This window comes from Serpula lacrymans, assembly GCF_000218685.1.
Source record: "Serpula lacrymans var. lacrymans S7.9 unplaced genomic scaffold SERLAscaffold_2, whole genome shotgun sequence".
Lineage (NCBI taxonomy): Eukaryota > Fungi > Basidiomycota > Agaricomycetes > Boletales > Serpulaceae > Serpula > Serpula lacrymans.
Genome location: NW_006763291.1, coordinates 387245 through 414354, shown reverse-complemented (window position 1 = coordinate 414354; position 27110 = coordinate 387245). Strand labels below are relative to the sequence as shown.

Here is a 27110-nt window from a genome sequence, read left to right as displayed (position 1 = left end):
TTCAAAAATCAAAAATAATCGCACTGTAAATGAATGTTCTGCTGAAGAAAAAGAAACTGGAGCCACCGGTCCACCACCTAGTCCAAATCCGACAGTTCCATGGCCTTACCAATGGACTGGTTGTGTTGGACCACCTGATCAAACGAGGGAGGGAGAGGAGTAGTTCCAATTTGGAACAAGTGAGTCCCAGGCAGCGTGTGATAGGTGTAGCTGTAGCGAAGACGATGGACAAAAGATAAGTGTACCCAAGTGAATGGGACAGCGATGAACATGGGCGACACAAGGGGATGAACCTTCTCCAGCTCAAAAATTACCCACCCACGCTCCAACCAGGCAAGACGAGCGACCGATGTTTTGATAGTATATGATGGTAGATTGACGTCATAAAGATGGACCTGTTGCCCTATTTGAACCGGCCACCGGGGCTTTGCTGATATCAGCAGTGGCATGTGGTAGTCAACGGATCGGCGACGGAAGCGGATAGGAAGTGGTGACATCAGAAATGGTGGGGGTGCAAATAAAATGAGGAGGAGGAGGGTGGAGGTGACGGAAAAGTGGATTAGAATGGGGATCCAGAAACGACCGTCAGGTGAGAATAAAAAGGAGAGGAAGGGGCCCATGGTGGGGCTAGGCAAAGGAAGGGGAGTAAGGGAAACAACAAAAGCGAGGGCGCAATGCAATGTGTAGCCAGTGGCGACGCAAAAATTTGCCGAAATGCCGAAACACGGAAAGTACCAGATGGAAAAGCAAAGGTGAGCGTGACTGGATTGCCTAATAGAGGTGGTGCTGATCAGCCACAAGTTCAAAAAGGGCAATATTAATTACTATTCCACGTGGCACTGTGCCTGTGTGGCGCAAAGGCGAGTCTTTTGAATATTCGCTTCATTATTGACACCTGTCCATGCTACCAATCAACTTTGGTGCATGACACCGTCGGAGGAAAAATATATTCCCACCGTCCCAACCAGCCCGATCTCACAAGGGTCGAACCACTCCAGTCGCCGTTCCATTGGGTTGAACCCAAAACTACTGTCTCCCCCATCATCTCCACCTCGACCAGTGCCAAACGCCCAAACCTGTTGCCTGACGAACTGACGAGGAGCCCGACGCGGCCGGCAAGAGGTGATACTCCAGATCCCCGCCGCCAGAACTCCATCAAAACGGCAGTCTCGTATGTCAAAGGGACAGAAAGACAGTCCGCCTGGAGCAATGCATAGGCCTGAAACTGGCTCTCCCTCTAACCCAATCAACGTAGACGACGACGCAGCCATGATCAATCAGTTGTACGCCGGAACGTACAACCTGGGAGATGACAATCCAACCACTCCCCAATCCGACACCTCATCCAATACCCAACAAAGATACCATGAAGGTGTTCGTAACAACGCTCCATACTGCCAAAACTGCGGTTGGAGCGATCATCGCACATACTATTGCGAAGCCTACTATTGTCCCGACTGTGACCGTCGTGCACCGAGACATAGTTTCAATTGGTGTCCCATCCGCAGGGAAGATGAGGATAGGATTCTGATGGAAGGATTACATGGAGATGTCAGCTATGACGACAGTTACAATATGGACGGCGAAGGTACTGAATTTTGGTGAAACTCGGAGCAAGTAAGGGGGTAATGTTACGATCTCTATTGGACATTTAAGGACTACTCATTTTTTTTTACTCATCGGTTATACCATCAGACCAATGACTCATTTCCTTCACGTACACTTCCGTTCCTCTCGCATTCACAGTACCTATTATAGTACTTAGTCCTCAACAGACGGACCTGCCCTAGATAGGACCTAACTCCTATCACCGATTCCTTTTCATTATAAATACCATGTAACAAGCAGTAGTATTCTCCAATACAATTCTACGCAGTTTACGCTTACAAAGCTAGACTCCTAAGATCAGACTTCTACTCAGAAGAAGACCAACTCTCGTTGGAAGACCTCCACTGAGAACTACGTTCTCGAACTTGTCTTTGGATGAGTCTCTCTATAAAAACCTCAACAAACCCTCAGACTTTGTTAAACACTTCGTGCGTAACACTACTCCTCCTAAACTATTTGCAAACTCACACAACTAGATACATGCTGACCAGTTAGCACATGTCAAGAAAGGATGCCTCACACAGACTTGTTAAGATATCCAATCAGATGGTAGGCAAATTGGAGGATCACACATAGGCTGGAACTCTATCATGTGCTTGTTCTCGAGTGGCCTTGAGACATTCACAGCCTTAGGGCATGATTTTTTCCACTGCCAAAATGTTCACATGAACTTCAACTCCAGCAATTGCTTGCCCTTCATTCAATCTACCTTTGGTACTCACCATCTTCTATTTGTAAACCATATAGCCACCCTTTGGAATGCTTTGGTAGAAAAAAAACCAGGACAAAGCAGGCCAATTCTTCTAATTATTTACTGTGAAGAACATTTTGAATTAGTCAAGTTGGACAACACATTAACATTTGGAGGACTCTTGCAGATCATAACTGAGGATAATGATGTCTCTGATAGTACTCAAGATATTTTGCAGTTGGCCTGCAATAGCAATATAAAACCAGCTGTCATCTTGTAGGATATGAGTGTTGACCCAATCCTTCTTTCTTCTCCACAGGCACTTCCTGGTTCGAGCTTATCTCCCACTATGGCTAGTACTACCAATGTGGGCTCTCTGCCCATGTTAGCACCTCACTCAGCCTCTCAAACCCTGCCAATACTTCCAGCCCAAGCCCATTCAACCAATGCAGCTAATCCACAGCAAACATTTATCCATGATCTGACAACTAATGATGGGGACCCTGGGCCGGAATCCATTTCCAAAAACATTCAATTAGTTGCTAGCCCACAGACTAGTACTAGTACACCCCTGCCAACAGCCATCAGCTCATTTTTTCCATCTCACAGCATGTGTTACGCTTGGAATGTGCAAGCCTGGGTTTCAAATACACAAGTGGTTTCTGATAAGCTTGTTGTGAACAAGTTTGAGACGTATTCTGATGATGAGGGTTTTGACTGATGAATACCAAGTTACACTGTTGAAGCATACAATTGCATTGGAGATAGTTGTTAGTTTTGGTGATTCTGCACCTTTGTGCTACCTATATATTTTCATTCCTTTCTATATCTATTCTTCTATCATTCACTATTGATTGTGTTCTCTATTATTTCACCTTTGTGGCTGCTTTGTTTACCTTTGTTTACAAAACTTCGGACAGTACTGCAGAGTCCAATGCTTCCTATTCTCTAGTTACTCACATTGAACTCTAGGTACTGTATACCTGTCATACTCTCTAATAATATAGTTACTCATATTGGACTCTAGTTCCAGTCCCTGATTGCTCTCAGCAAGTGGCTAGACACTTCCTTCAAGCTTTGTTCTTAATAATAGTAACTACAATACAGGCCTAGATATATAGTGTCTACTTTAGGGTAGGTGTTTGTGTTGAACAAACAAAGACGGGTGATAGCATAACAGGCAATGTGTGTGGGAAGTATAGGTAGATAGCGGGGTGTGGCTACTTGTAAGAGAAATAAAAGTCCATGGTGAATACAGTTCATAACATTACCCCCTTTTTAGGTTCAGACTGCTCCGCAGTCCCCTAGCTCGTCCACGTTGTATTGGGCATCTTCGTCAAGGTCGTTGTGCTCGTCATCCAATCCCCAAGTGTCTGCAACAAAGGGTAAGTTGCATTGCTGGTTGCACTCATTAGCTTGGTGTCCGGGCGCGTCCAATCCACATATAGAGCAGGTATGGTATCAACAGTAAATGGCATGATGGCCATATTCTTGACAGGCATAGCAACGTTGAATGCAAGGGCAATGGCATTGTTCAGAAGAGGATTGTAAATGGGTTGAATTGGAGTAGTCAGAGATGGGTGAGGGCCTTTTGCTCCTACGCTGAGAAGCCAGGGTAGCTCCTTCATTGCTCCTTGATGGCCTTCCAACCTGAGATGAGTTGTTGCTCAATGTGGGTATCAACCTCTTGGTCGATTCTCAAGAGCGATTCATGTGGGTGGGTGTACAACTCGAAGGGATGAGGAGTACTGGCTCTGGGCACTGACAGCGTAATTGGCGATTGCAACAAGGTGGAGGGAGTTGGAGGAGGGGTGTTGTTGGACGCGTAGGAATCTATATGACTTGCAATTCTTTTACTGTGTTGGCTTTGGGGACTATTGAGCTGGTTGCGAAGGAATAAGGTGGGGATGACGGAATGGGCGTGGGTGGAACAAGATCTGGCGGAGATGGGGGGGGATACTGCGGTGAGACTGGGGGGTGACAACCTGGAAAAGGGTGCCCCGTAGTCAAGGAAGGCTCAGCAAATTGGGGGGAGGGGAGGTGAGGTACCCTCGTTGGGCGAGAAGCTTCTTCATGTTGATGCATACCGTTTGGCCACCTAGGCATAGGAATGCTTTGACTGCTTCCTTCTCTCCACTCTCGCAATTCTTCCTCAAGCATGGTTCTAGGGATTCTATCTGCAAGTGTTCCATGAGCAAAGTCGCTCCAGTACTCAATACGGAATTGTTGTCCCGTGTAAGCTCATCTACCAACGAACCCAGTGAGACGGTGACTGCGTGTAGTTCATCAGCAACAAGAAGTGCGTTTTGCCAACAATGAAACGTGCCCAGTGGGTATGTGGCAGTGGGGCATATAATGTTAGACTGGTGAAATAGATAAAAGTAGGCATGCCTATCTGACATTAGTGCGGTGGCGTCAACGATGTTGGTTTGTTCACGAGTGAGGGTGAGGCGGTGTGCTCATTGTGCTTTGGTGAGCACTTGGGGTTCAGCAAGGTATGGGGGAAAACAAGGGGAATGGGTTTGTTGGTCAATGGGTGTGGTCTGAGACATGGTAGTTTTTGGTAAGTGGGTGTAGGAGGGAATGTTGTTTGTTTGTGTCATAGTTTGTGTCTCCTTTTATATCCGTTCAGGATCTCAGAAGCATTCTGTAGGTTTGCTTCTTCTTCCCAGGAGTTTTTGGCCGATGGGTAGTCCTTCCATTTGACTAAATACAGGTATCCTCTTCAGTTCTTTTTATTACGTAGAATTGCTTCTACTTTGTATTCTTCTTGGCCATTGATTATCTCTGCTGGTGGTCTGATATAGTTTTCTCCGTGGACTTTGGTTTGTTTGTACGGGGTTAAAAGAGCAACGTGGAGTATGGGATGGATTTTCCACGCATTTGGGAGTTTTAGTTGGTAGTCAACCGGCGATACTTTTTCAAGGATGATAAAGGGTCCTTCTTGTTTCCAATTGAACTTTATGTAGGGTGTTTCTTTCTTCTTTAGGTTAGTTGCTTCTAGCCAAACCTTTTGCCCAGTCGTAAATGTGGGTAACAGATGTTGTGAGTATTTTTGCATGCGTGCTCTCACTAGTTCATATGCTTGTAAGGCTATAGTTCTTGCTTCCAGAAAGCTGGATAGTCTTTTGCTTACAGCTGGTATGTTGGTTGTTATTGGTGTTGTGGGGAGATCCCTAGGATGGTATCCCATTATGAGGTAGGATGGTGATTTGTTCCGTGCCGAATGTGGTCTGTGATTGTGGCAGAATTCTGCTGTTGTGAGATATTCTGTCCAAGAGTGTGGTAAATTATTGCAGAAGATCCGCAAATACATTTTTATCTCCTGGTTTACCCATTCAGTTTCTCCATCAGATTGAGGGTGATATGCCATCAATAGATTAACTCCGGTTTTGCGTAATCTGGCCAGTTCCTTGGTCACTTCTGATGCAAACTGTGGTTTTCTATTGGATATGAGTTTGTCATGTAGTCCAAATCTTTTAAACACGTGTTGCTGAAATAATTTAGCCGTTCCTAATGCGTCAATAGTTTTCCTGCATGGTGATAGTATTACCCCCTTTGTAAGGCCGTGGTCCACCACGACCATGAGACTGTCATAGCCGTTGCTTTCTGGCAGATCCGTGATGAAATCAACGGAAAGGTTTTTGAATGGTTCTGTCATTTTTGGGCCTAAAATTGGTTGAATAGGTATTTTGATCGGGTTGGTAATTGCCTTGCTTTGTTGGCATGCGGCACACCCTGCAACATAATCTTTGATCATTTGTGTCATACCTGGCCAATAGTAATATTTTATTACTAATTGGGTTGTTTTCAGTTGTCCAGGGTGCCTGGCTGTTATCAAATTGTGCTGTTGTTGAATGCATGCTCTTCTCTTGGTTCCTGTGGGAATGTAACGGTGACCTTTGTAAAACACGTCATCATCTTTGATGGTCCAATCTTTGGGATCTGAGTGCATCAGTTATTTTTCCCCCTTGCGTAAACTGTTTTGTATACGTGTGAAAAATGGATCTGTGGTTGCTACTGCGGCAAAGACAGTTTTTGGGAGTAGTGGTGTGTCCTGTTTTTTATCTTCTGTGTATAGATCTGGTCTTGTGGACAGATTGTCTGGAATTGTCATTTGTGTTCCTGGTACGTGTTTCAGGGTATAATTGTATTGTGAGAGTAGGAGTTGCCAGTGTCTCTGCCATGGCATCAATTTTCTGGCTTCTTGCCAGTACGTGAGATTTTTATGGTCCTTTAATATTTGGTAGTTCTTTTTGGCTGGGGATAACATTTTGGAGAAGAAGGCACATGGATGCCATACTCCATTGTCATCTGGTTGGTTTAACACCGCTCCAGTTGCGTGTTTGGACGTGTCTGCTGTGATTTGTGATGGTTTATTCAGATCAGGTATCTGAGTGACCGGCAATTTGCTAAAGCGGTGTTTCAGCAGCGCAAATGCGTCTTCTTTGGCCTTTGTCCAGTTCCAAGTTTTTCCTTTTTCCAGTAGGGCATTGAGCGGTTTTGTGAGTTCAGAGTAGTGGCCAATGAATTTGCGGTAGAAGTTGCCAAATCTGAGGAACTTCTGCACCTCATGGACGTTAGTTGGTGTAGGCCAATTTTGGATTCCGGCCAGCTTTACTGGGTCCATTTGCACCTAGTTGTGACGAACAATCATGCCGAGATATTCTATTTTGGCTACATCAAATGTGCATTTTTCTAGTTTTAGGTATAGGTCGTTTTTGCATAGGCGTTGTAATACCCTTTTTGTCCGTAGGATATGTTCTTTTGGTTCCTTGCTGAATATGAGCATATTGTCCATGTATATGATAAGCCATCCTTTGTCTATCATGTCCGCAAAGAGGTCATTCATCATGCGTTGGAAGGTGGCCAGGGAGTTGCACATGCCAAAGAACATTGCTGTGGGTTCAAAAAGTCCTTTTCTGGTTTTGAACACCACTTTCCATTCATCTCCTTCCTTTATCCTGACATTGTTATATCCCCAACGTAGATCTAATTTTGTGAAATGTGACGTTCCAAGGAGTTTGTCTATGAGTTCGGGGATCATGGGTAGTGGGTAGGGATCTCAGATTGTTTGTTCATTAAGCTGTTGATAGGCCTGGCATAGTCGCAAAGATCTGTCCTTCTTGTTTATGTAAATGAAGGGGGAAGCCATCGGAGATTTGCTTGGTCTGATATATCCTTTTTGGAGGTTGTCGTTAAGAAATTCTTCGAGTGCTGTGTTTTCCTTTGGTGATAAAGGGTAGATTTAACAATCTTTTGGTTTGAACTCTGGTTTTAGGTTTATGGCGTGATTGTAAATCCTTCTTTTGGGTAGTCTTTCCGAAGCCTTTTTGTCAAAGACCTGTGCAAACTCTTTGTAGGTTTTGGGTAGTTCTGTTATCTTTTTCCCAACATTGTTCTGGATGGCTAACTCCATTGCAGTGTTGGTTTTCGCAAAGATCCGTGTTTCATGTATGTAGTTGATCAATAGTTCCGGTTGATCAATTGTGATGGTGCAAATCATGGATTGGTCGGAGTGTGATTGGATGGTGCAGATGGCGTGTTAGGTATCCACGCTTTTTGATGTCCAGTCTATTGTGGGGTTAACTTTGTGGAGCCACGGGTATCCTAGGAGAATGTCTTCTCCTCCTAATCTGGTGATGAGGAATTTGCACATGGCATTCCTTCCTCCTGCTTCAATTCGTTGATATGTGTAGTGGGTGATTCTTCCTCCGTTGCTAATGGTTCCATCTACGTTTTTGCACATGATGGGTGTTTCCAGTTTGTTAAGTGGTAGGCAATGCTTGATTGCAAATTTTGCGTCCATAAAGTCGTCTGTCGCTCCCGAGTCTATTAATGCTTTTGTTCCAATGGTTTTTTGTCGTAATGTGGTGTCAATTTGTAATGAGTTTGAATTGATTGTGGCTATTGTTACAACGGCTATTTTGGACGGTACCAACATTAGTGTGGGTCGTCCTTTCAAAAACCCTCTTTTTCTAATTCATCAATGGTGCTGGCTCAATCTGCTTCATTGAGTTCTCTCCACATTTTGAGGATGTGAGAAATCCCTTTTCCATCTTCCACTACCATTTCTGTTTCATCTTTTTCAATTTCTGCCGTTCTAATCCTTCGGTCTGATTGTTTTCCTTTCTTTTTTTCCGGACAAAACCGTTGTCATGCACCAAAATTGATTGGTAGCATGGACAGGTGTCAAGAATGAAGCGAATATTCAAAAAGACTTGCCTTTGCGCCACACAGGCACAGTGCCACGTGGAATAGTAATTAATATTGCCTTTTTCAAATCTGTGGCTGATCAGCACCACCTCTATTAGGCAATTCAGTCACACTCACCTTTGCTTTTCCATTTGGTACTTTCCGCATTTCGGTATTTCGGCAAATTTTCGCATCGCCACTGGCTACACATTGCATTGTGCCCTCGTTTTTGTCGTTTCCTTCACTCCCCTTCCTTTTCTTAGCCCCACCATGGGCCCCTTCCTCTCCTTTTTATTCTCATCTGATGGTCATTTCTGGATCCCCATTTTAGTTCACCTACTTGTCACCTCCACCCTCCTCCTCCTCATCTTCTTTGCTCCCCCACCATTTCTGATGTCACCACTTCCTATCCGCTTCCATTGCCAATCCGTCAACTACCACGTGCCAATGCTGATATCAGCAAAGCCCCGGCGGCCGGTCCAAATAGGGCAACAGGTCCATCTTCATGACGTCAATCTGCCATCATATACCATCAAAACATTGGTCGCTCATCTTGCCTGGTTGGAGCGTGGGTGGGTAGTTTTTGAGCTGGAGAAGGTTTATCCCCTTGCGTCGCCCATGTTCATTGCTGTCCCATTCACTTGGGTACATTTATCTTTCGTCCATCCTCTTTGCTACAGCTACACCTACCACACGCTGCCTGGGACTCACTTGTTCCAAACTGGAACTACTCCCCTCCCTCCCTCGCTTGACCAGGTGGTCCAGTACAACCAGTCCATTGGTAAAGCCATGGAACTGTCGGATTTGGACTAGGTGGTGGACCGGTGGCTCCAGTTTCTTTTTCTTCAGCAGAACATTCATTTACAGTGCAATTATTTTGATTTTTGAATCATTTTATGGACACATATTTTTTTAGAATGCCTGACTGACAATAAAGGAACTGTGTTGATACTGATATTGTTTTTTTTTCTTTACACTCTTTTTACTACATCTTCTTATGACATCACGATTTTCTTGCTCTTCTTTCTTATTGGACTTTATTTTTATGACTGTACAAACCTGTACCATTACTTACATAGCATTCATTGTTCTGTCTCTTTCTTTCCCTTATTTTGACAATCTTATCCTGTACCAACTACGCAGGATTCGTCAGCGTACATTCCTTCCTTCATGTTCTTTCTCATTCTTTTTGCACAGCTATACTGTGCATAGCCTACCTTTCTTTTCACTATATAAACCCCTGTATTTTACCTTGTAAAAAAAACAAAGCACTCGATTCCAGACTTCTTCTCCAATCTTAAGTCCACTTCTTACTGCTACTTGTGATCCAGTATGGTCACAACACTTCCCACTGCTACCACTGATAACTGCTGTCATTGTCACTTGTCACTTTTGAAGTCTTTATCATCCCTTTTGATTAGACTCCTTCTGAGCACTACAGTTTGTGCGTCAGGAGCCTGCTATCACTGGGAACCTCGTTACCTCTTCATCCTTGTCGTTCTCAAACCTACCTTGTGCTACAATTAGCAAGATAGTGCTTATCTATACTTGTTACTAAGCCCCTATCATCTATAAATTCAACTATCCCTCCTCCTCAAAAACCCACACCCATACATCTCTGGGTTTTACTTTGAAGGATCTTCATACATACCACCCCACGAACAACCAGAGCACCCACTGTTCTAGGAGGCAAAGCCCATAAACAAGTTCCGTGGAATCTGGGAGGATTGTTTGTTAGTTTGTTTTTGTGTGTGGTTTTCTAACAACAGTTCTCATCATCGACACCGTGAGATGTGTCCCTGTTCTTTGCATATAAAGCATTGCCCTTCTTTTTTGAGCAAGTCTTCTTCATCTTTGGTTAAACATTTTGCCGAGGATGATTGGCTTCTTCCTCTCTTCTCTTCTTTCTTCTTCTCTCCCTTCTTTCCCCATTTTCCTTTGGTGATGCTGTTTGAGTTTGTCCAGTTGGCGTCTAGGCCAGCAACGGTGCTCATCCACCCTGCAATATTTTTGGGTTGTGTGGAGGAGTTGAGTACATTTTGAAGGAGGTATGGGTGTATGGAACTTTTGTACACCATGATTAGTCCTTCGTCATTTAAGCCGCTCTTTCCTGCTTCTACCATGAAACGGGAGTTGAACTTTACTGCCGTTTCTCCTGTTTCCATTTTCATCGTCATGAGGGCCGCACTGGCTGCCCCTTTTACATCCGCATGAATGTCCCATTAAAGTTGGTTTCAAAGTCCGCCCATTTTGGGTATTTGCCTGATCCTGTGTATTCCGTTAATTTGGTTTCTTTCCATGCTAGGGCTGCTTCTTCTTTCATGTGGGAAAGTGCTTCAAAGACCTTTTTTTTGTCTGAGTCATAGATGGCGTTGTTTACATCAAAATATGCTTTGGCTGATAACATCCATCTGTTTGCTCTGTCGGGCATTCCATCAAAATTGTCTATTTGTCCGAACTTAGTGGGTTTGGATGCTGTAGTGTTAGACATGGTGAGTGTCAGTGGAAGTGGAGATGGATTGGGTGCTGTGGGAAGTATCTGTGGTGTGGGAGGTGGTATTGGTTCACCTTGCGCCGCATATTCTACAAAGTTGTTTTTGTTGTAGATGTCTTCTATGACTACTAGAGGATCGTGTTGTGATGTGGGTATTAGCTGTGTGTGGCTTTCTGCGTAATACTGTAGCCAACATGTTCTGGCTTCGTAGAAAGTGTCCGCTTGTTCTCTGGTGTGGAGTCGGGTTACGTCTGGTTGGGGAAAGGGAGGTGGTGCTGCTGTCCTTCCTTGTTGGGATAATGTTGGTGGTGTTGCTGTCTGTGTTGGTTCTGCTCTGGTTTGTGCCCTGGTGGTGGGTCTTCTTCCTTGCAACATTTTGTTGTCTTTTTTGTCCCTTCACTATAAAGTGTGGGATATGGATGGAATATGATTGTTTTGTTACGCTTTGAATGTGCAAGCCTGGTAACACTGGGTCTCAAATACACAAGTGGTTTCTGATAAGCTTGTTGTGAACAAGTTTGAGATGTACTCAGATGATGAGGGTTTTGACTGATGAATACCAAGTTACGCTGTTGAAGCATACAATTGTATTGGAGATAGTAACTACAATTCAGGCCTAGATATATAGTGTCTACTTTAGGGTAGGTGTTTGTGTTGAACAAACAAAGACGGGTGATACCGTAACAGGCAATGTGTGTGGGAAGTATAGGTAGGTAGCGGAGTGTAGCTACTTGTAAGAGAAATAAAAGTCCATGGTGAATACAGTTTGTAACAGCATGTCAGCTGGTAGTATGCACACAATTCCGGCTGTCACTTCTCCAGAATTAAAGGGAGAAATATCAAGGGATCTTGATATCAACATCCTGCATGGATGACTTCCTAAGGTGAACACACTCAGATTAACACGTTCACAGCAGCTTTTCCTTGTTCACACCAACATTGACCCTTGTGCACTGGTTATTTCATCCAAAACCAAGTTTTTCTTCTTTATGTGTAACAGCCAAGAGTTAGTTACTCTGGCGCACAACTAGAACACACTATAGAGATAATAATGAGGGAATGGTTACCCCTTAGGCTTTCAACAAGTTAGTTGTGAGGATACAACAGGAGGACTCGCTGAGGAGTCTCCTGGATCTATTGGGGTATATATACTAATGCAGAGTGTTTGTACTTATGTACTGTATAGTTGATAAAAGCAGTGGCTGATGATGTCAGAGGGCATAGCCCGTATGACCAGCTCCACTGCGTGAGAGACTTATAGCTAAAATAAGAAGTAAGGCAGTGCAGCGCGAGAAAGAGGAGTTTGAACCAAAAAGAGAAAGTGCCGTATGGCACAGTGTGTGAAAACTTCAGTAAAGGTTAAAGAGGAGAATGAAAATTAAAGGTCCAAAAATGTGTTATGGTAATATTATGGACGTGCAACTCAAGTTCAAGTGGACCACCTCTAGCATGACTGCAAAAAAATAGGTGCAAGTATTGAATGTTTACAATATGCAGCTCAAATTACAGTTTGACAGGACTTGCCCCAATATACTAAACACTTCCTGCTGAAGATTCCACAGACACTCTTGGACAAGCTTGGAGAAGTTGAATGTGTTATAATTGAGCGGGTAAAATCTGGTCACTATGCCTGTAAGTTTCCCCAGAGTCTATTGAATTTAGCCATGTGACCTCACATAGCCACCTGACCACAGGGAGTGCATAAAAGCAAAGTGGACCAGCTGGGGATTAAACCCAGGACCTCTGCCTATATATGGTGGTGCTCTACCCAACTGAGCTACCAGCCCTTATACTAATATCAACTCATGATGTACATTGTCTAACAAGGCTAACAGGCTTTGACCTTGACTATTCCAACAGAGTCTTCACAAAACCAACCTTTTCCATTTTTCATCTGTTTCATGTGTAGCCCAAAATGAACATGAAGAGTTCTGGAGAAAGCATTGTCTTGTTATCTCTCTTGTGAAGCCAGACTCATTCAAGAAAGTGGTCTATTGCTCTGATATTGTGCCAGTAAAACCTAGCAGACCAGCAAACAAACACCCTTCTTGGCCTCAGCCTCAAGGAACCAGAATTTTCACCAATGGATCACATTTCCAACCCCTTGTCTTCTAGTCTACAATCTGCGAGATGTACGAGAGAGTGGTCATCCAAAAGAGTAGTGGCATGAACCTTGCAATCTAAAACAAAGGGGACGGTGGTCTCAAATGCCATGTGCAAGCCATATTGTGTTGGTTATTTCACTTAGGTCCGCTCACGTGGTTTTTGTGGCAACACAGGAGCAGCAGTAGTGCAGTAATAGTGAATGCAATGAAGATTGTAGCCACATTGAAAACTCTCATAGTTATAATAACATTCAACAACTGAGCAGCAAGTCAAACATGCATATAGGACTTAGCATTACTTTACAGACAGCACAAGTTCACTGACTTCTGACTTGGCAAAACTTTGATCACTTAATTGTATTATTTTTACTGAAAAAGGAATTGCCCAACCTTCAGAAGACTAGATTTATGGCCATTGGCTATTCTTGCTGGGATCCATATTTACTCAATCCAATAAAGTGTTTTCCAAACTTTACTCCAATGCCTTTTGACCCATTCTCACTACATATTCCATTGCAAACTACAACTGTAACATATACTAATTTTGTTGTGATTATTAGGTTCTGCTTGCTGACTAACAAGCTTCACCAAATTCTGCTAAGTCCTGACTCACATTTGTGGGGATGTCATGTGTCTTGCCAAAGTGAGGTCCGCATGTACCAGCCAGTTGGTTGCGAGCCTACATATTTACCAGTCCTTTTGCAAGCTCACAAATTTTCTGATTTATTAATCATTGAGTCCAAGCTTGCGTTTAGTACTGGTCACGAGCCTACAAAAACATTGCACTACAGTGGCAGAGCCACCAGTTGGAACTTGTGGAGTATGAAGCCCATGCTAAAATGCTCACCATGCACATCAAAGAGTTACCAAGCGGTGATGTTCTTTTTGCTTATTTGACTCTCTGACATTGAGCCTGCTAATGCCTGACTTTGTTGTTGTCCACAAAGGCCTTAAATATTTGAGGATTGACTGCTTGTGTCAGTCTGCTTGTGAGACAATGCTAAATTATAACAAAACAAGACCTATCTCTGACTGCACTTGCAGGGAGTAAGAGGTATGGTGAATCTTGAGATCTATAGGTGCTAGAGATTATAGCAAGTCAAGGATGAAGAGTAGACTCAAGGTTTTGCTAAGGAGTAAAGCGGGTAATTCAAGTAATAAAAAGCTAAAGAATTGTACATGGATATGTAGGATTATTATAGCTAACTGTCTATCTCTCCAGACCAAAAGAGAAATAAAGAAAAGTGGTCTGAGGATGGGACTAACCAATAAGAAAAGAATAACTATTGTACAACTTAAAAGATTAATAAGCAGGTGAGAATGTGCTAATAATAGGTTTGTCAGGCATGTTCAGGAACTATATCCTCATAATAAGGTATGATCCTGACTAAAGCCTCTATTAATATATCCAGGCACTAATGGGACTAGGAGCTGGTTAGCAAGATCTCAGCCATTAGCCCTTACCCATTGTGCTGGTTGGCTGGCTGTACTTGTAACAACCTAGAGTTAGTTACTCTGGTGCACAACTCAGACAAGCAAAAAAGAGAATACCAATCAACAGTATGTACCATTTGACAAAACCGGATAAACCCGGTCTCTGCCAAAGCAGCCATTGTTCTTCATGGAGCATAGCCACCACTGCATGGAGTCACCATTGTTCTCCTAGGAGCACAATTGTACTCCTAGGAGTCATTATACTGTAGCGAGTAGCACCTCCGACTATAAGTAGTAGGGGGTTTAGTATAGGAATACCTCAGTTGTTTCTATAGCCTCTCGGGCAGCGGCTGAGGTATGTTACATTACATTTATTAGAGACCACCTTAAACTAACATCTATTGTAGTTTCACTTAGGTAAATAATACAGTTGTTTCTATGGCCTCTTGGGCAGTGGCTGAGTTTTACTTAGTTTTATTACCGTTGACCAGTCAGAGAGTAATGAGAGGGAGTGGTTACCCCTTAGATAGGACCAAGTTAGTTGTGGGTAAACAACAGGAGGACTCACTGAGGAGTCTCCTGGATCAATTGAGGTTTATATACTACAGCGTGTTTGTACTAATGTACTATACAGTTTGATGAAAGCAATGGCTGATGATGTCAGAGGGCGCAGCCCGTGTGACCAGCTTCACTGCATGAGAAACTTGTAAATAAAGTAATAAAACTAAGTGAAATGTCACGACTTGAACCAGAAGCGCTAGTCTAAGCGCTAAGTTTCTTTTTCTTTTTCTTTTACATCTGATCACATGACAGATAAGATATGTTAAGCTGCTGCTTTAGCGCGGATAACATAATACGTAGTTATATCAGATCACGTGACCACCACGTGACACGAGTCTAGAATTATTACAAAGAACATCAGTCAGCGCCTCATGGCTACTGCATGTTAGCTCAGTCAGCGCCTCATGGCTGACTTTCAGAAACATATATATAGTAGACCATCATGTACATACTTTCCTCAGTTGTTGATTAATTCTCAATCGCTACTTGAAAACGCTACTTGTTTGATTTAAGCTTTTATCCCTCCGTCAACTCGGTATAGGGGATAGAGGTTTTACACAATCAACAACTGCTACAAGTACCGTTTATGAACTTAACAGCAACAATCCTAACAACCATCATCGTCACCATCATCATCATCCTACTAATCCTAACCCTACTCAAACACTCAACCCAAACTACCACTACTCTTCCACTCCATCACATCCCTACTCGCCCCGACACCATCTTATCTTTCTTTCCCGCCAACGTATCACCTTCCTCATCCCAAGACTCCTTCGTAACCATCCCCCTATAAATACATTTATATCACTATAATCTCTTTGGTGTGGAACCATTGGGATTTTCTCGGTTTTACCTAGTTTCATTTTCGATTTCCTCTGACCAGGCCGCGCATTTGCGTCCGCCAGTCGGGAGAAGGACTGAAAGCTTAATAAGCTGGTCACATTGGGACAACCGTTCGGACCCCAATTTATCACTATACTTTTTACATAAAATTCATAAAATACAAAAATAGTTACCATACCTACATAGTCAGTAGTGGGCTGAAGAGGACCACTTTGACTCAAAGAGAATAGATAGACTACTAGGATCTTAGAAAGCGGTGTATCGATCCAGCTTATCACTGGTGAACTCCTTTCTATGCTTAGTAGAGACTTTTACATTTGGATCGGAGAGCAACACATTTACTCTCAAGATTACGTATTCAAAGGGAAATTCCCTTTACCAGAAATAGAACCCATCAGAATACCATCCCCTTTAATCAAATCCGAAACTCCCCCTCCTCCCCAACTCACGTTTAATGTCCAACCTAGAATATCGCGATCTGCCCGAGCCATCCAACAGCACGGACAGCGCATTTACCAGGGACATGATGGACGCATTACCCAGAACAGACACTCCCCCCCCGAAAGAAGCGCGATTGGAAGCATACGTAAAACAAGAAGTAGAAAAGGCGATAAGACAAACGCAAATGCATTACCAATCGCAGCTAGACGAGGCACTCGAAGAAGTGAGCGTCTTGCAAAGAAAACTAAAGAAACAGATACCGCCACCTCCAGAAAAGGTGGAAAGAAGTAGAACGGCACTGGAGAAACCCGAGAACTTCTCCGGAGATAAGAAAAAGTACAGGGCCTTTAGAGAGTCCTTATTACTGCATTTCGAAGATGATGCCGTATATTTCAAAGATGATCGAAAGAAGATAAGCTTTGTGCTATCTTTTATGAAAGAAGGAGAAGCCGCGGCCTTCCGGACCGATTGGCTAGAGAACCGAGTCGATGCCCAACAGTTGGGGCTCGATATTACAAACACGTACGGAAGTTGGCCGTATTTTGCAGACAAAATGGAAGAAAGGTTCAAGGACAGTTTTGAAAAAGAAACTGCCAAGAACGAAATACTGACCCTGAGACAGGGCAATGAAACCGCCCAAGCCTTCTTTGAAAGGTTTGAAGAGAAGAAAAGATGGGCGGGATACACAAATAGAATAAATGAAGAGTTCCTAGTATCTTTACTCAGAAGGAATATGAACAAGCCGCTAGTAGATAGGGTGATCTACGGTGGGCACATTCCAAGAGATTACCAAGAATGGAAAAGGGAACTCATCAGAATAGACTATATTTGGAGAGAGAGAGAAAAAGAGAAAAAAGGTTCCGATACTGGGAAAAAACCCTATTCGGAACAAAAGAAAGAAGGAGAGAAGAAGAAAGACGGAACCGGATATACCTATACCGGTAGCGGAGAAAGAATGGAGGTAGATAAAGCAAAGTTCCGCACGGAGGGACGATGCTACCGATGTGGAGAAAAGGGACATAGAAGCTTCGAGTGCAAAGACGCACAAAAAAGGAAGCCACAATTTAATGTCCGAGAGTTCTTAGAAAAGATGACGAAAGAGGAAAGGGAAAAACTCCTTGAGGGTTTTTAAAGAGGCCAGCGGTACCGCATCGACCGACTGAGCCTAAAGACGTTTCGAATCGGTTTCTTCCTTTGACAGTAGATACATGTGACTCAGAATTGTTAAGCTGCTGCTTTAGCGCGGATAACAATAAAATTATTTCCACTCAGACAAAGAAAGAAATCCGAAACGAAAAAGATGCAGCTAGAGTAAAAGCGGCGCAGAGTGATAAGACATCCGCAGTTACGACGGCGGGCAAATCACTAAAAAGCGCAGCATTTACGATAGAACCTAAGATTCCTACACCCGATGCGGCGAACTCTACGGAGGAAAACGCAGCAGAGACTGTAGAAGAAAGGTCAGGAACCCCTTTAAAAAAACCTAGAACAGAAGTTTGGACCCCAGAGTGGGTAGTAGATAGGCTAAGAGACCAAAAGGAAGAAAGATCCATTGGGATTCTAAGTGCCTGGACACATAAAAAGAGAGCGAGAGAAGTAACCCGGGAAACGATAAAGGAAATCAACCGGTTACCAAAGGTAGAAGCTATACAAGCGATCATAGAAATTGCCTCCCCAAAAAAGTACATTAGGGGCACCCAAGGCAATCAAATGAACGTAAAATGTAAGCTTACTACATTAGATACTCTCCAATCAGAAATAGTCGAAGCACTATTGGACAGTGGATGCACGGGGAGTTGCATCGACTCCCAATTTGTGAAAGACAAAAGATATGAGACAAGGAAGATACCGAGACCTATTCCAGTCTATAATGCAGATGGAACTCTTAATAAAAACGGAGCCATCAATGAATTTGTAATACTGCTCATGGAAATCGACGGACACGTCGAGAAGATACATCTTGCCGTAACCAATCTGGGTAACGGAAAAATGTTTCTAGGGCATGAGTGGTTGAACAAACATAATCCTAAAATAGACTGGAAAGAATCGAAGTTGACCTTTGAAAGGTGTCCTGAAGAATGTAGACCGAGAATCCGAATCTCTGATCCAGAGGAGGATCCGGAAATATTCTTTGAGGAACTACGAGAAGATGAGAGGATGATACAGGTGAATCTCCATAATTTTGAAGATGCCACGATCGACGATCAATATTACCGTATTAGAGCCCAAGGCACAATGGCACAGAAGCTAGCAGAAGCCGCAGGCAAAGATCGAAAAGAAGGAGGATTCGAAAAGATAGTGCCAAAACACCTTCATCAATACAAAGACGTATTTGACAAAAAGGAGTTTGACACATTACCTGAAAGAAGACAATGGGATCACGCAATCGAACTAATACCGGGAGATCACTCCCTAGATTGCAAGATCTATCCATTGGCAAGAGGAGAGCAAGAAGAACTAGATGCGTTCCTAAAAGAGAATCTGGAATCGGGACGGATAAGACCATCGAAGTCCCCATTCGCATCACCATTCTTCTTCATTAAAAAGAAAGACGGGAAGTTGAGACCAGTTCAAGATTATAGGAAGCTAAACGATATCACCATCAAAAATAGATATCCACTTCCGTTGATCGGGGAACTAGTAGACAAATTGAGTGGGGCCAAATACTTCACAAAGTTGGATGTAAGATGGGGATATAATAACATCCGAATGAGAGAAGGAGATGAGCATAAAGCGGCGTTTAGGACAAATCGGGGATTATTCGAACCACTAGTCATGTTCTTCGGACTGACAAACTCCCCCGCCACGTTCCAAATGATGATGAACACGCTTTTTAGAGAGTTGATAGATGAAGGATTAGTAATCATATATCTAGATGATATCATGATATTCACAAAGGATATAGAAACGCACCGAGCAACGACGCGACGTGTGTTAGAAATCCTGAGAAAAAATCATCTCTATCTTAAACCAGAAAAATGCGATTTCGAACAGACAAAAGTAGAATACCTGGGACTGATCATCTCAGAAAACGAAATTCGCATGGATCCGGTGAAAGTAGAAGGAATTAGCAAATGGCCAGAATGCAAAAATAAGAAAGACATACAAGCATTCTTGGGATTTGTAAATTTCTATCGAAGGTTCATAGAGGGCTTCGGGGAAGTAGCCAAACCATTGACCAAGTTAACGGGAAAAGAGGACTTCATTTGGGGAAATGAACAACAAGAAGCATTTAACACATTAAAACAACGTGTAGCTTCAGCCCCGGTGTTAGCTCTCCCAGTACCACATGGCCAATACAAAGTAGAAGCAGATAGTAGTGACTTCGCTATGGGTGCTGTCTTATCACAAAGACAAAAAGATGACTGGAAGCCAATTGCATATCTCTCCAAAGCGTTAAACCCCACAGAACGCAATTACGAGATCTATGACAAAGAACTTCTTGCCATCATGACGGCACTTAACGAATGGAGACATTACTTAATAGACGCAGAAGAGGAATTTGAAATATGGACAGATCATCAAAATCTGCTGTATTTCAAAGAACCCAAGAAGTTGAACAGGAGACAGGCGCGGTGGATGACAGAGTTGAGCCAGTATCATTTCACGATACATCATATGCCAGGAAGGAAGCATATAAAAGCAGATCTTCTCTCAAGGCGATCAGATCATAACAAAGGAGAAAACGACAACGAAGACGTCATACTACTGGATGAGAAACTATTTGTAAGAATGACTCTCTCTCCGGAACAAAGACAAGAGATCGCAGACAGTCAAGAGAAAGAATTGGAGATTTCAAAGTGGATTACAAAAAGAAAGGGAAATGTAGATGAGTTGATAAAAAAGATGAAAGGAAAGATAGAGAGGAGAGAGGATGGTTGGCTAGACGAAGACGGTTGCATAGTATTCAAAGGCAGGATCTATGTACCGAAGGATGCCGCGTTAAGGGAAGAAATTATCCGACGAAACCACGACTCTGTTATTGCAGGCCATCCAGGAAGATATAAGACAAAGGAGCTAATTACTCGACAATACTGGTGGCCCTATATGGACAGAGATATCACGAGATACGTAGATGGATGCGAAGTCTGCCAAAGAACCAAAACAGACCACAAAAAGAAAGCAGCACCGCTTCATCCAAATGAGATCCCGGATAAACCTTGGCAGATCATATCAGTAGATCTGATCGGACCGCTACCAGAATCAAATGGATATAACATGATAATGGTAGTAGTAGATCGGTTTACAAAAATGATCAAGGTAATTCCCACGCAGATGGAGCTCACATCAGAAGGAGTGGCACGACTATTTAGAGATCATGTATTCAGGAACCATGGCATACCCGAAAAGATCATCTCAGATCGGGGACCGCAATTCGTTTCGAAATTCATGAAAGATCTACATACACTCCTTCAGATAAAAGCGAACCCATCAACGGCTTGGCATCCACAAACGGATGGACAGACGGAGAGAATCAATCAAGAGATAGAACAGTATCTCAGAATCTTCGTAAACCACAAACAAGATGATTGGGCAGAATGGCTTACCCTAGCAGAATTCTCTTACAATAACAAACAACATTCTGCGACGGGATATAGCCCGTTCTACCTGAATCATGGACATCATCCGAGAACACAGGAAGTAGTGAAAGTGGGGGTAAAGAACGAAAACGCAGAAGATTTCGTAAAGAGAATGACAGAAACAAGGAAGAGAGCAGAAAAGTCGCTGCAAAAGGCAGCTGAACAGATGAAGAAGCAGTACGATAAGAAGAAAAGAGAAGCAGTAGAATATAGAGTAGGAGATAAGGTGTACGTAGAAGCGACCAATATCTCAACAGATCGACCAGCTAAGAAACTGGACGACAAGAGACACGGTCCGTTTGAAATACTGGAAAAAATAGGCGAATCGGCATATAAATTAACGCTACCACCGACATGGCGACCTATTCATCCAGTTTTCAACGAGATAAAGCTTACACCGTACAAAGAACCACAATTCCCTTCCCAACAGAAACCTAAACCAATACCGCCGATAATAGTGGACGGACAAGAAGAATACGAAGTCGAAGAAGTTCTAGACTCACGTCTAAAAAAGGGGAAATTGGAATACTTAGTACACTGGAAGAACTATCCAAAAGAGGAACGCACGTGGGAACCCGAACAACATCTAAACAACTCACCCGATAAAGTAAAAACATTCCACGATAACAACCCTAGTGCACCCCGACGGATCCGATTTCAATTACATTTCCAACCCTTCGAAAACTTCACAACAACTAGAGTCCGAAAACAACTGTTCAATTGGGAAAACGGAAAGATGGACCCCTACTTTCGGGACGAAAGTCCTAAGGAGGGGGTAATGTCACGACTTGAACCAGAAGCGCTAGTCTAAGCGCTAAGTTTCTTTTTCTTTTTCTTTTACATCTGATCACATGACAGATAAGATATGTTAAGCTGCTGCTTTAGCGCGGATAACATAATACGTAGTTATATCAGATCACGTGACCACCACGTGACACGAGTCTAGAATTATTACAAAGAACATCAGTCAGCGCCTCATGGCTACTGCATGTTAGCTCAGTCAGCGCCTCATGGCTGACTTTCAGAAACATATATATAGTAGACCATCATGTACATACTTTCCTCAGTTGTTGATTAATTCTCAATCGCTACTTGAAAACGCTACTTGTTTGATTTAAGCTTTTATCCCTCCGTCAACTCGGTATAGGGGATAGAGGTTTTACATGAAACTTAGCCGCTGCCCAAGAGGCCATAGAAACAACTGTATTATTTACCTAAGTGAAACTACAATAGATGTTAGTTTAAGGTGGTCTCTAATAAATTTAATGTAACATACCTCAGCCGCTGCCCGAGAGGCTATAGAAACAACTGAGGTATTCCTATACTAAACCCCCTACTACTTATAGTCGGAGGTGCTACTCGCTACAGTATAATGACTCCTAGGAGTACAATTGTGCTCCTAGGAGAACAATGGTGACTCCATGCAGTGGTGGCTATGCTCCATGAAGAACAATGGCTGCTTTGGCAGAGACCGGGTTTATCCGGTTTTGTCATAAAGAAGTGCGAGAAGGTAGAGTTTGAACAAAGGAAAGTGCCGTATGGCACAGTGTGTGAAAACTACAAAAGACAGTTAAAGAGGAGAATGGAAATTAAAGGTCCGAAAATTGTGTATCATAACAGTACTACCCATTCTCTGATCTGCAATATGGAGTGGTATTGACAGTTAAGAAAACCCGTTAGGGCAATGAGAAGGAGAATAGCAAATGACACCCTCCAGCCCTAAGGCCAGAGGTGTAACAGGAAAAGTGTTTTGAAAACCAAGACATAAAAGCAAAGAAGTAAGAAAAAGTAAATAGTCCTCACACCACTGAGACTTCAAGTTCCAAGTCTGCTGATGTGGTTTAAAGCAGCTCACTGGTCATTTCATTCTTGCTAGCTACATCTTTGTATTTGTATATGCCCCTCTTATTGTCCCCATCAAAAGAATTGACATGGTTTTGCTGTGGCTCTATTGACCCGCAAGGATAGTTTGAATACTTACATATTAGACAGGTTGCATCTCACTGCTCAGTGCCGGACATCAATGTCGCGGTCAACGCTTATGTAATTTACTAATGTTCCTCTCAAAATCAGTCACAACGAAGACCAAAGAGACGTTTGTGAATTAGAGGAACGGATTACATCAATGCTACTACAATGCACTGAATGCAAAATTGTTCCGAATCGTATCAATAAACCCAACAGTGACCTTTCGCTCAATCCCGCTAACGAACCGCTTAGAGGTTAACGTTGACCGGACTGCAACCAATGTTGATAATACCATCCTGCTCATAGATGGAATTTCAGTCCGAGAACAATGAAGCTGTAGTATGGTACTCACGTATTGGTTGTTAGTGCAGCATACAGGCTCAGATTTGCAGCTAGACCCTCCACCGACTCCAACAGCAGTAATAGGACTGCATTTGAAGCCAATTTGGCCAGTAATCTGACTAACATCGAGTTTTAAGAGTGTAGCGAAGGGCTTAGGATCGAAGTCAGAAGACTGAAGATAAAATAAAACAAGCCACGTTAATAACAGAAACAAATTGCAATAATGAATGTGGCTGACCTTGGAGTCGGTCATCGAGTCACAGCACCTGATGGATTTAGTGTTGCACTGATTGACAGTGTTGTCACGACGAGCGGGGCTAGCGACAGCGAGGAGAGCAAACATGAAGAGAGCGGAGATGCGAGCGATCATTTTGTTAATGGGCTAGCTTTGGATAACTTTCAAAGAATGTGTTGGGATGTTGGGTTAGAGAACGAAAGCACTAGACGTCGAAAGACTGTTGAAAGTAAATCAAACAGCGAGGTCTTTATAGGATTTTTCAGAGGTGGACCGGTGGACCGTGGCCTCTGCTCAGAACACGATAAATATTCCCTGTACGTACTTTGTGCTTCTAGCGAGGATGCTAGCAAGCTTGATGGCTACAAAAATCGATGCTTCGAGACCTTGGAAACCGAAATCGAGGCTCTGTTAGTTTGACGAAATGACCCAGTTTAGGTAGAAACGGTACCATACTTTTTATGTACTCCATCGATATCAGTAATCGCTTCCATACTCCCCGGAAAGAATACTGCTAGATCGTGACAGTAGGGGGGAAGAGTCACGGACTAGTCGCCTTGAAATACATTCTTCCTAATAACAGTGATCAGTCACCCAGTGGCCATATTCAACAGTATGATAGTATCAAAAAGCTCACAATACAGTCAAGAGGAACTTCATAAGTATCATGTTGATTTCACAATTTTCTGGAGTCTTCCATCTTGCAAAAAGTGGTGCTGCATGTATACATGTAACTGGCCCGGAGTTAGATGTGCGGTATGTAATGTGCACTTTAGCGATTAAGTATTACACTCAATTGAAAACAACTGGCTGCACAGACATTGGGTACTAAGAAGGCGGAAGGGTTGCAGTATCTTTGGTTATCTCTGTCGAGTCAAATTATGCTAGAGCAGAGCAGACTAGCTGCTGGTGTTGTTTGAGCAAGGTTCGATGTGAATAGCAAGGGGCCGCTGACGGAATCTGCCAGTGAGGCCTATCCTGTGCTACTGTCGCGATCGAAGTACTGAGTCGGGCTTAAAAATTCCGAGTCAGACTCACATGCACAAGAATAACGTGACACTTAAGTAAGTCACATTGTTTTGGGCATGAGAGTTGTTGGTTTTGAGCGAAGCACTGACAACCTTGAAAAATACCTGGAGCCAATAGTAGTTCCCATTCCATATCAGAAGTACCATCGGAAATACTGACAGCTCTGATTCTTTGTTTCTAGATGGTCATGGTCGTACCCTTCATTACTAATATTGCATACTTGCGGTGACAGTCTGGTCCGAGTCAAACGTGCATTACTAGCAGTTTTGTGCCAATGATGGAAGATTAATAAGGGGCCAAGCTTGCAATTGCAGGGGCGTTAGTGTTAAATAAATTCAAACAAACGGGAGGCTATTGGACTGGGCACTGAATACTTTGGAGTCTGTTTTGAAGACGCCGTGGTAAGTCTGTCCACTCCACGTTGAGAATCGGACTGAATCGAACTATCACACCTGATACTCCTTGTAATTACCTGTGAGTTGTGTACTGTCGCGCGGGATGATAAACTCGAATTCAGACCTAGCTTTCAATCATTTTTTCTTCCAGACATTTTCCCCCGTCATGTCACTCTTCCTTCACGTCAAAGTGGAATCAAGGCACCGCATTTCAGACCTCAAACGCCGATATTGAGAATGACATTGTGTACAGTCATTGATGTTCGGACGAGGTCATTACTCGAGTAATATATCGAAACAACAGGACAGACTCACAAATACAGTACAAATACAGTAAATCAGCAAGTCCGACGGACGAAGGTGGTGGTGCGAAGATAGAAATCTTATCAAACATTGATAGGGGAAGGATGTGCTTCTTTTAGATGCTGCCATCAGAGCTTTCTATTAGGCATATTCCAAACCTCTGACGACGTATCCTCATCCACCGTATGGCCATACTCAGGATTGCTTAGCTCTGCAGGAGCATAAATCATTGGCAACCGGCCTTCTCTTCCTATCGAAGGTAATGTAGTCGTACGTGTATCGTTTCCACGTCTGAGGCTAAACCCAACCCGCACCACAATTAACAGTGGAATTGTCGTCTGCGAGAAAATAAATTAGGACATATAGGAGTTTCCCGGAGGGCTTACTCACAGCAGCTTGCATGTGCAAATTGATTCCTACATTTCCAGCAATGTCTTGACTTGCCAGTAGGCCTACAATGACGCTGGTGCACAAAACAGCAAGGAAACCAGACTCTATCATCATGAAGATTGTGCTCTTGTATGTATATCGTCCTTTGAATACGGTGATTCTCCTGCTAGCTTGCCAGAGACGATATGCAATACCACAGGTAGCCACGACATTGACTGTCAGGTCTAGTGCCCAACTGGTCATTGCAAACGGGAGTACATTAGACTCTAGGATGGTTGCACCAGGCGGAGAAATATTTGCCACAGCGATTAACGCATTTACTAGGAGACGTCACAAGTTCAAAAAAAACAGTATTTAATGACTGGATCATGATACTGACCGTATAACACAATCAGAGAAATAACCTAAGGGAGTCAACGTCAGAATGATACCCTCTAATTTTGGTACATGCATACAGGTATCACGCATAGCTTCCAGTTCTGGTCCCAGACGACGTACAAGCGCCAAACCTGGAGGATTAAATCAGCGAGGTAATCTCGTTTCTACAAAATTCACGTTTACCAATACGACGTCTTGAAGGAAAAGCTAGATATAGTCTAATTCAGTTATGCTTGTAATATGAGTGGTGAAATGACAGACATTTGTGACGTACAATCCGGTGCCAGCTACAAAGAGTCCATTCCCACCCTGAATGCTAAAATATTTGTCTGCTCCGTCTGGCTGCGAAGCGATCGCTGGATCCGTAAATGCCTTTAACAATTGCAGAAATGAAAGGATCACATGGGCAGTAGCTATAGAAATTGAGAGCGTAGATGTGCTTAACAAGAGCCTAAGGTCACGAGTTGATATGCGTCAGTTGAAGAATTTCTCGGGCTATGTAACTCGAATTTATTCACCTGTAAGAGCTGGAGGCACCATGTTTATTTCTCGACGCTATGACATAAATACATCCACCGTATAAGATGACGCTTTAGGAGTAAAATCAGCTCTAGTATTACTTGAAGTAGCATAGGTAAGATTCACTTACTTGGCACCTAAACAGCACCATTATCAGTGTTTAATTATCTTTGGAGTACCTCAAAGTACGTACCGTACATTATCGATTCTAACCACATACAAATAAGATTTAGCCGTCCGAAGGGAGGTAGGGTTGCAGGCGACGACATTAGCGACAACGCAAGGACCTGATGAATCAAGCAAAAATGTAAGGATGGATGAAAACCAAGAGGTACGAAACCGACTCGAGGCATGCCTACGCCTCTTATAAATACCAGTTTCCAAATCATCGTAAGGGGAAACTTCATTTGATAAGGTTCTCATGATGGTGTGTCACTCTAGCACTGATACGTTATATCTGGTGCTTCGATAGTCAAGCTAGTCAAGTCCTAAAATGATATAACCATAACGTTCGCCATCGCAGAACCCATCTCGGTTGTATTTTAAGAAGGAAGTGCTCGAAGGAAAAATGATACAGGCAGGTGGAGTTCCCCAAG

At 43.1% G+C, this 27110-nt stretch overlaps 9 protein-coding genes across 9 annotated transcripts; 2 read left to right on the top strand and 7 right to left on the bottom strand.

Moving 5' to 3' along the window:
- Positions 1-1173: 1173 nt before the first annotated feature.
- On the top strand, positions 1174-1605 carry SERLADRAFT_433052 (uncharacterized protein; the record flags this gene model as incomplete). The annotated part of the gene is made up of 1 exon (XM_007313222.1): positions 1174-1605. One exon carries the CDS (start codon positions 1174-1176, stop codon positions 1603-1605), a length of 432 nt encoding a protein of 143 aa, XP_007313284.1.
- A 1998-nt stretch (positions 1606-3603) lies between these two features.
- On the bottom strand, positions 3604-3927 carry SERLADRAFT_433051 (uncharacterized protein; the record flags this gene model as incomplete). Its single annotated transcript, XM_007313221.1, has 1 exon — positions 3604-3927. One exon carries the CDS (start codon positions 3925-3927, stop codon positions 3604-3606), a length of 324 nt encoding a protein of 107 aa, XP_007313283.1.
- Positions 3928-4132: 205 nt separating this feature from the next.
- On the bottom strand, positions 4133-4459 carry SERLADRAFT_433050 (uncharacterized protein; the record flags this gene model as incomplete). The annotated part of the gene is made up of 1 exon (XM_007313220.1): positions 4133-4459. The coding sequence occupies one exon, from the start codon at positions 4457-4459 to the stop codon at positions 4133-4135; it is 327 nt and encodes a 108-aa protein (XP_007313282.1).
- Positions 4460-7895: 3436 nt separating this feature from the next.
- On the bottom strand, positions 7896-8159 carry SERLADRAFT_340643 (uncharacterized protein; the record flags this gene model as incomplete). The annotated part of the gene is made up of 1 exon (XM_007313219.1): positions 7896-8159. A coding segment is annotated over one exon (264 nt), but the record flags the coding sequence as incomplete, so codon positions are not given.
- A 2110-nt stretch (positions 8160-10269) lies between these two features.
- Positions 10270-10671, bottom strand: SERLADRAFT_433048 (uncharacterized protein; the record flags this gene model as incomplete). The annotated part of the gene is made up of 1 exon (XM_007313218.1): positions 10270-10671. The coding sequence occupies one exon, from the start codon at positions 10669-10671 to the stop codon at positions 10270-10272; it is 402 nt and encodes a 133-aa protein (XP_007313280.1).
- Positions 10672-10694: 23 nt separating this feature from the next.
- Positions 10695-11363, bottom strand: SERLADRAFT_433047 (uncharacterized protein; the record flags this gene model as incomplete). Its single annotated transcript, XM_007313217.1, has 1 exon — positions 10695-11363. One exon carries the CDS (start codon positions 11361-11363, stop codon positions 10695-10697), a length of 669 nt encoding a protein of 222 aa, XP_007313279.1.
- Positions 11364-17270: 5907 nt separating this feature from the next.
- On the top strand, positions 17271-17507 carry SERLADRAFT_377406 (uncharacterized protein; the record flags this gene model as incomplete). The annotated part of the gene is made up of 2 exons (XM_007313216.1): positions 17271-17444; positions 17499-17507. Coding segments are annotated over 2 exons (183 nt in total), but the record flags the coding sequence as incomplete, so codon positions are not given.
- A 5624-nt stretch (positions 17508-23131) lies between these two features.
- On the bottom strand, positions 23132-24496 carry slh1 (hydrophobin; the record flags this gene model as incomplete). The annotated part of the gene is made up of 6 exons (XM_007314258.1): positions 23132-23219; positions 23276-23437; positions 23504-23886; positions 23956-24073; positions 24137-24270; positions 24320-24496. 3 exons carry the CDS (start codon positions 23633-23635, stop codon positions 23172-23174), a joined length of 342 nt encoding a protein of 113 aa, XP_007314320.1.
- An 859-nt stretch (positions 24497-25355) lies between these two features.
- On the bottom strand, positions 25356-26783 carry SERLADRAFT_433044 (uncharacterized protein; the record flags this gene model as incomplete). Its single annotated transcript, XM_007313215.1, has 9 exons — positions 25356-25565; positions 25618-25937; positions 25997-26021; positions 26073-26126; positions 26179-26202; positions 26257-26446; positions 26514-26585; positions 26645-26651; positions 26708-26783. The coding sequence occupies 9 exons, from the start codon at positions 26781-26783 to the stop codon at positions 25356-25358; spliced, it is 978 nt and encodes a 325-aa protein (XP_007313277.1).
- Positions 26784-27110: the final 327 nt, after the last annotated feature.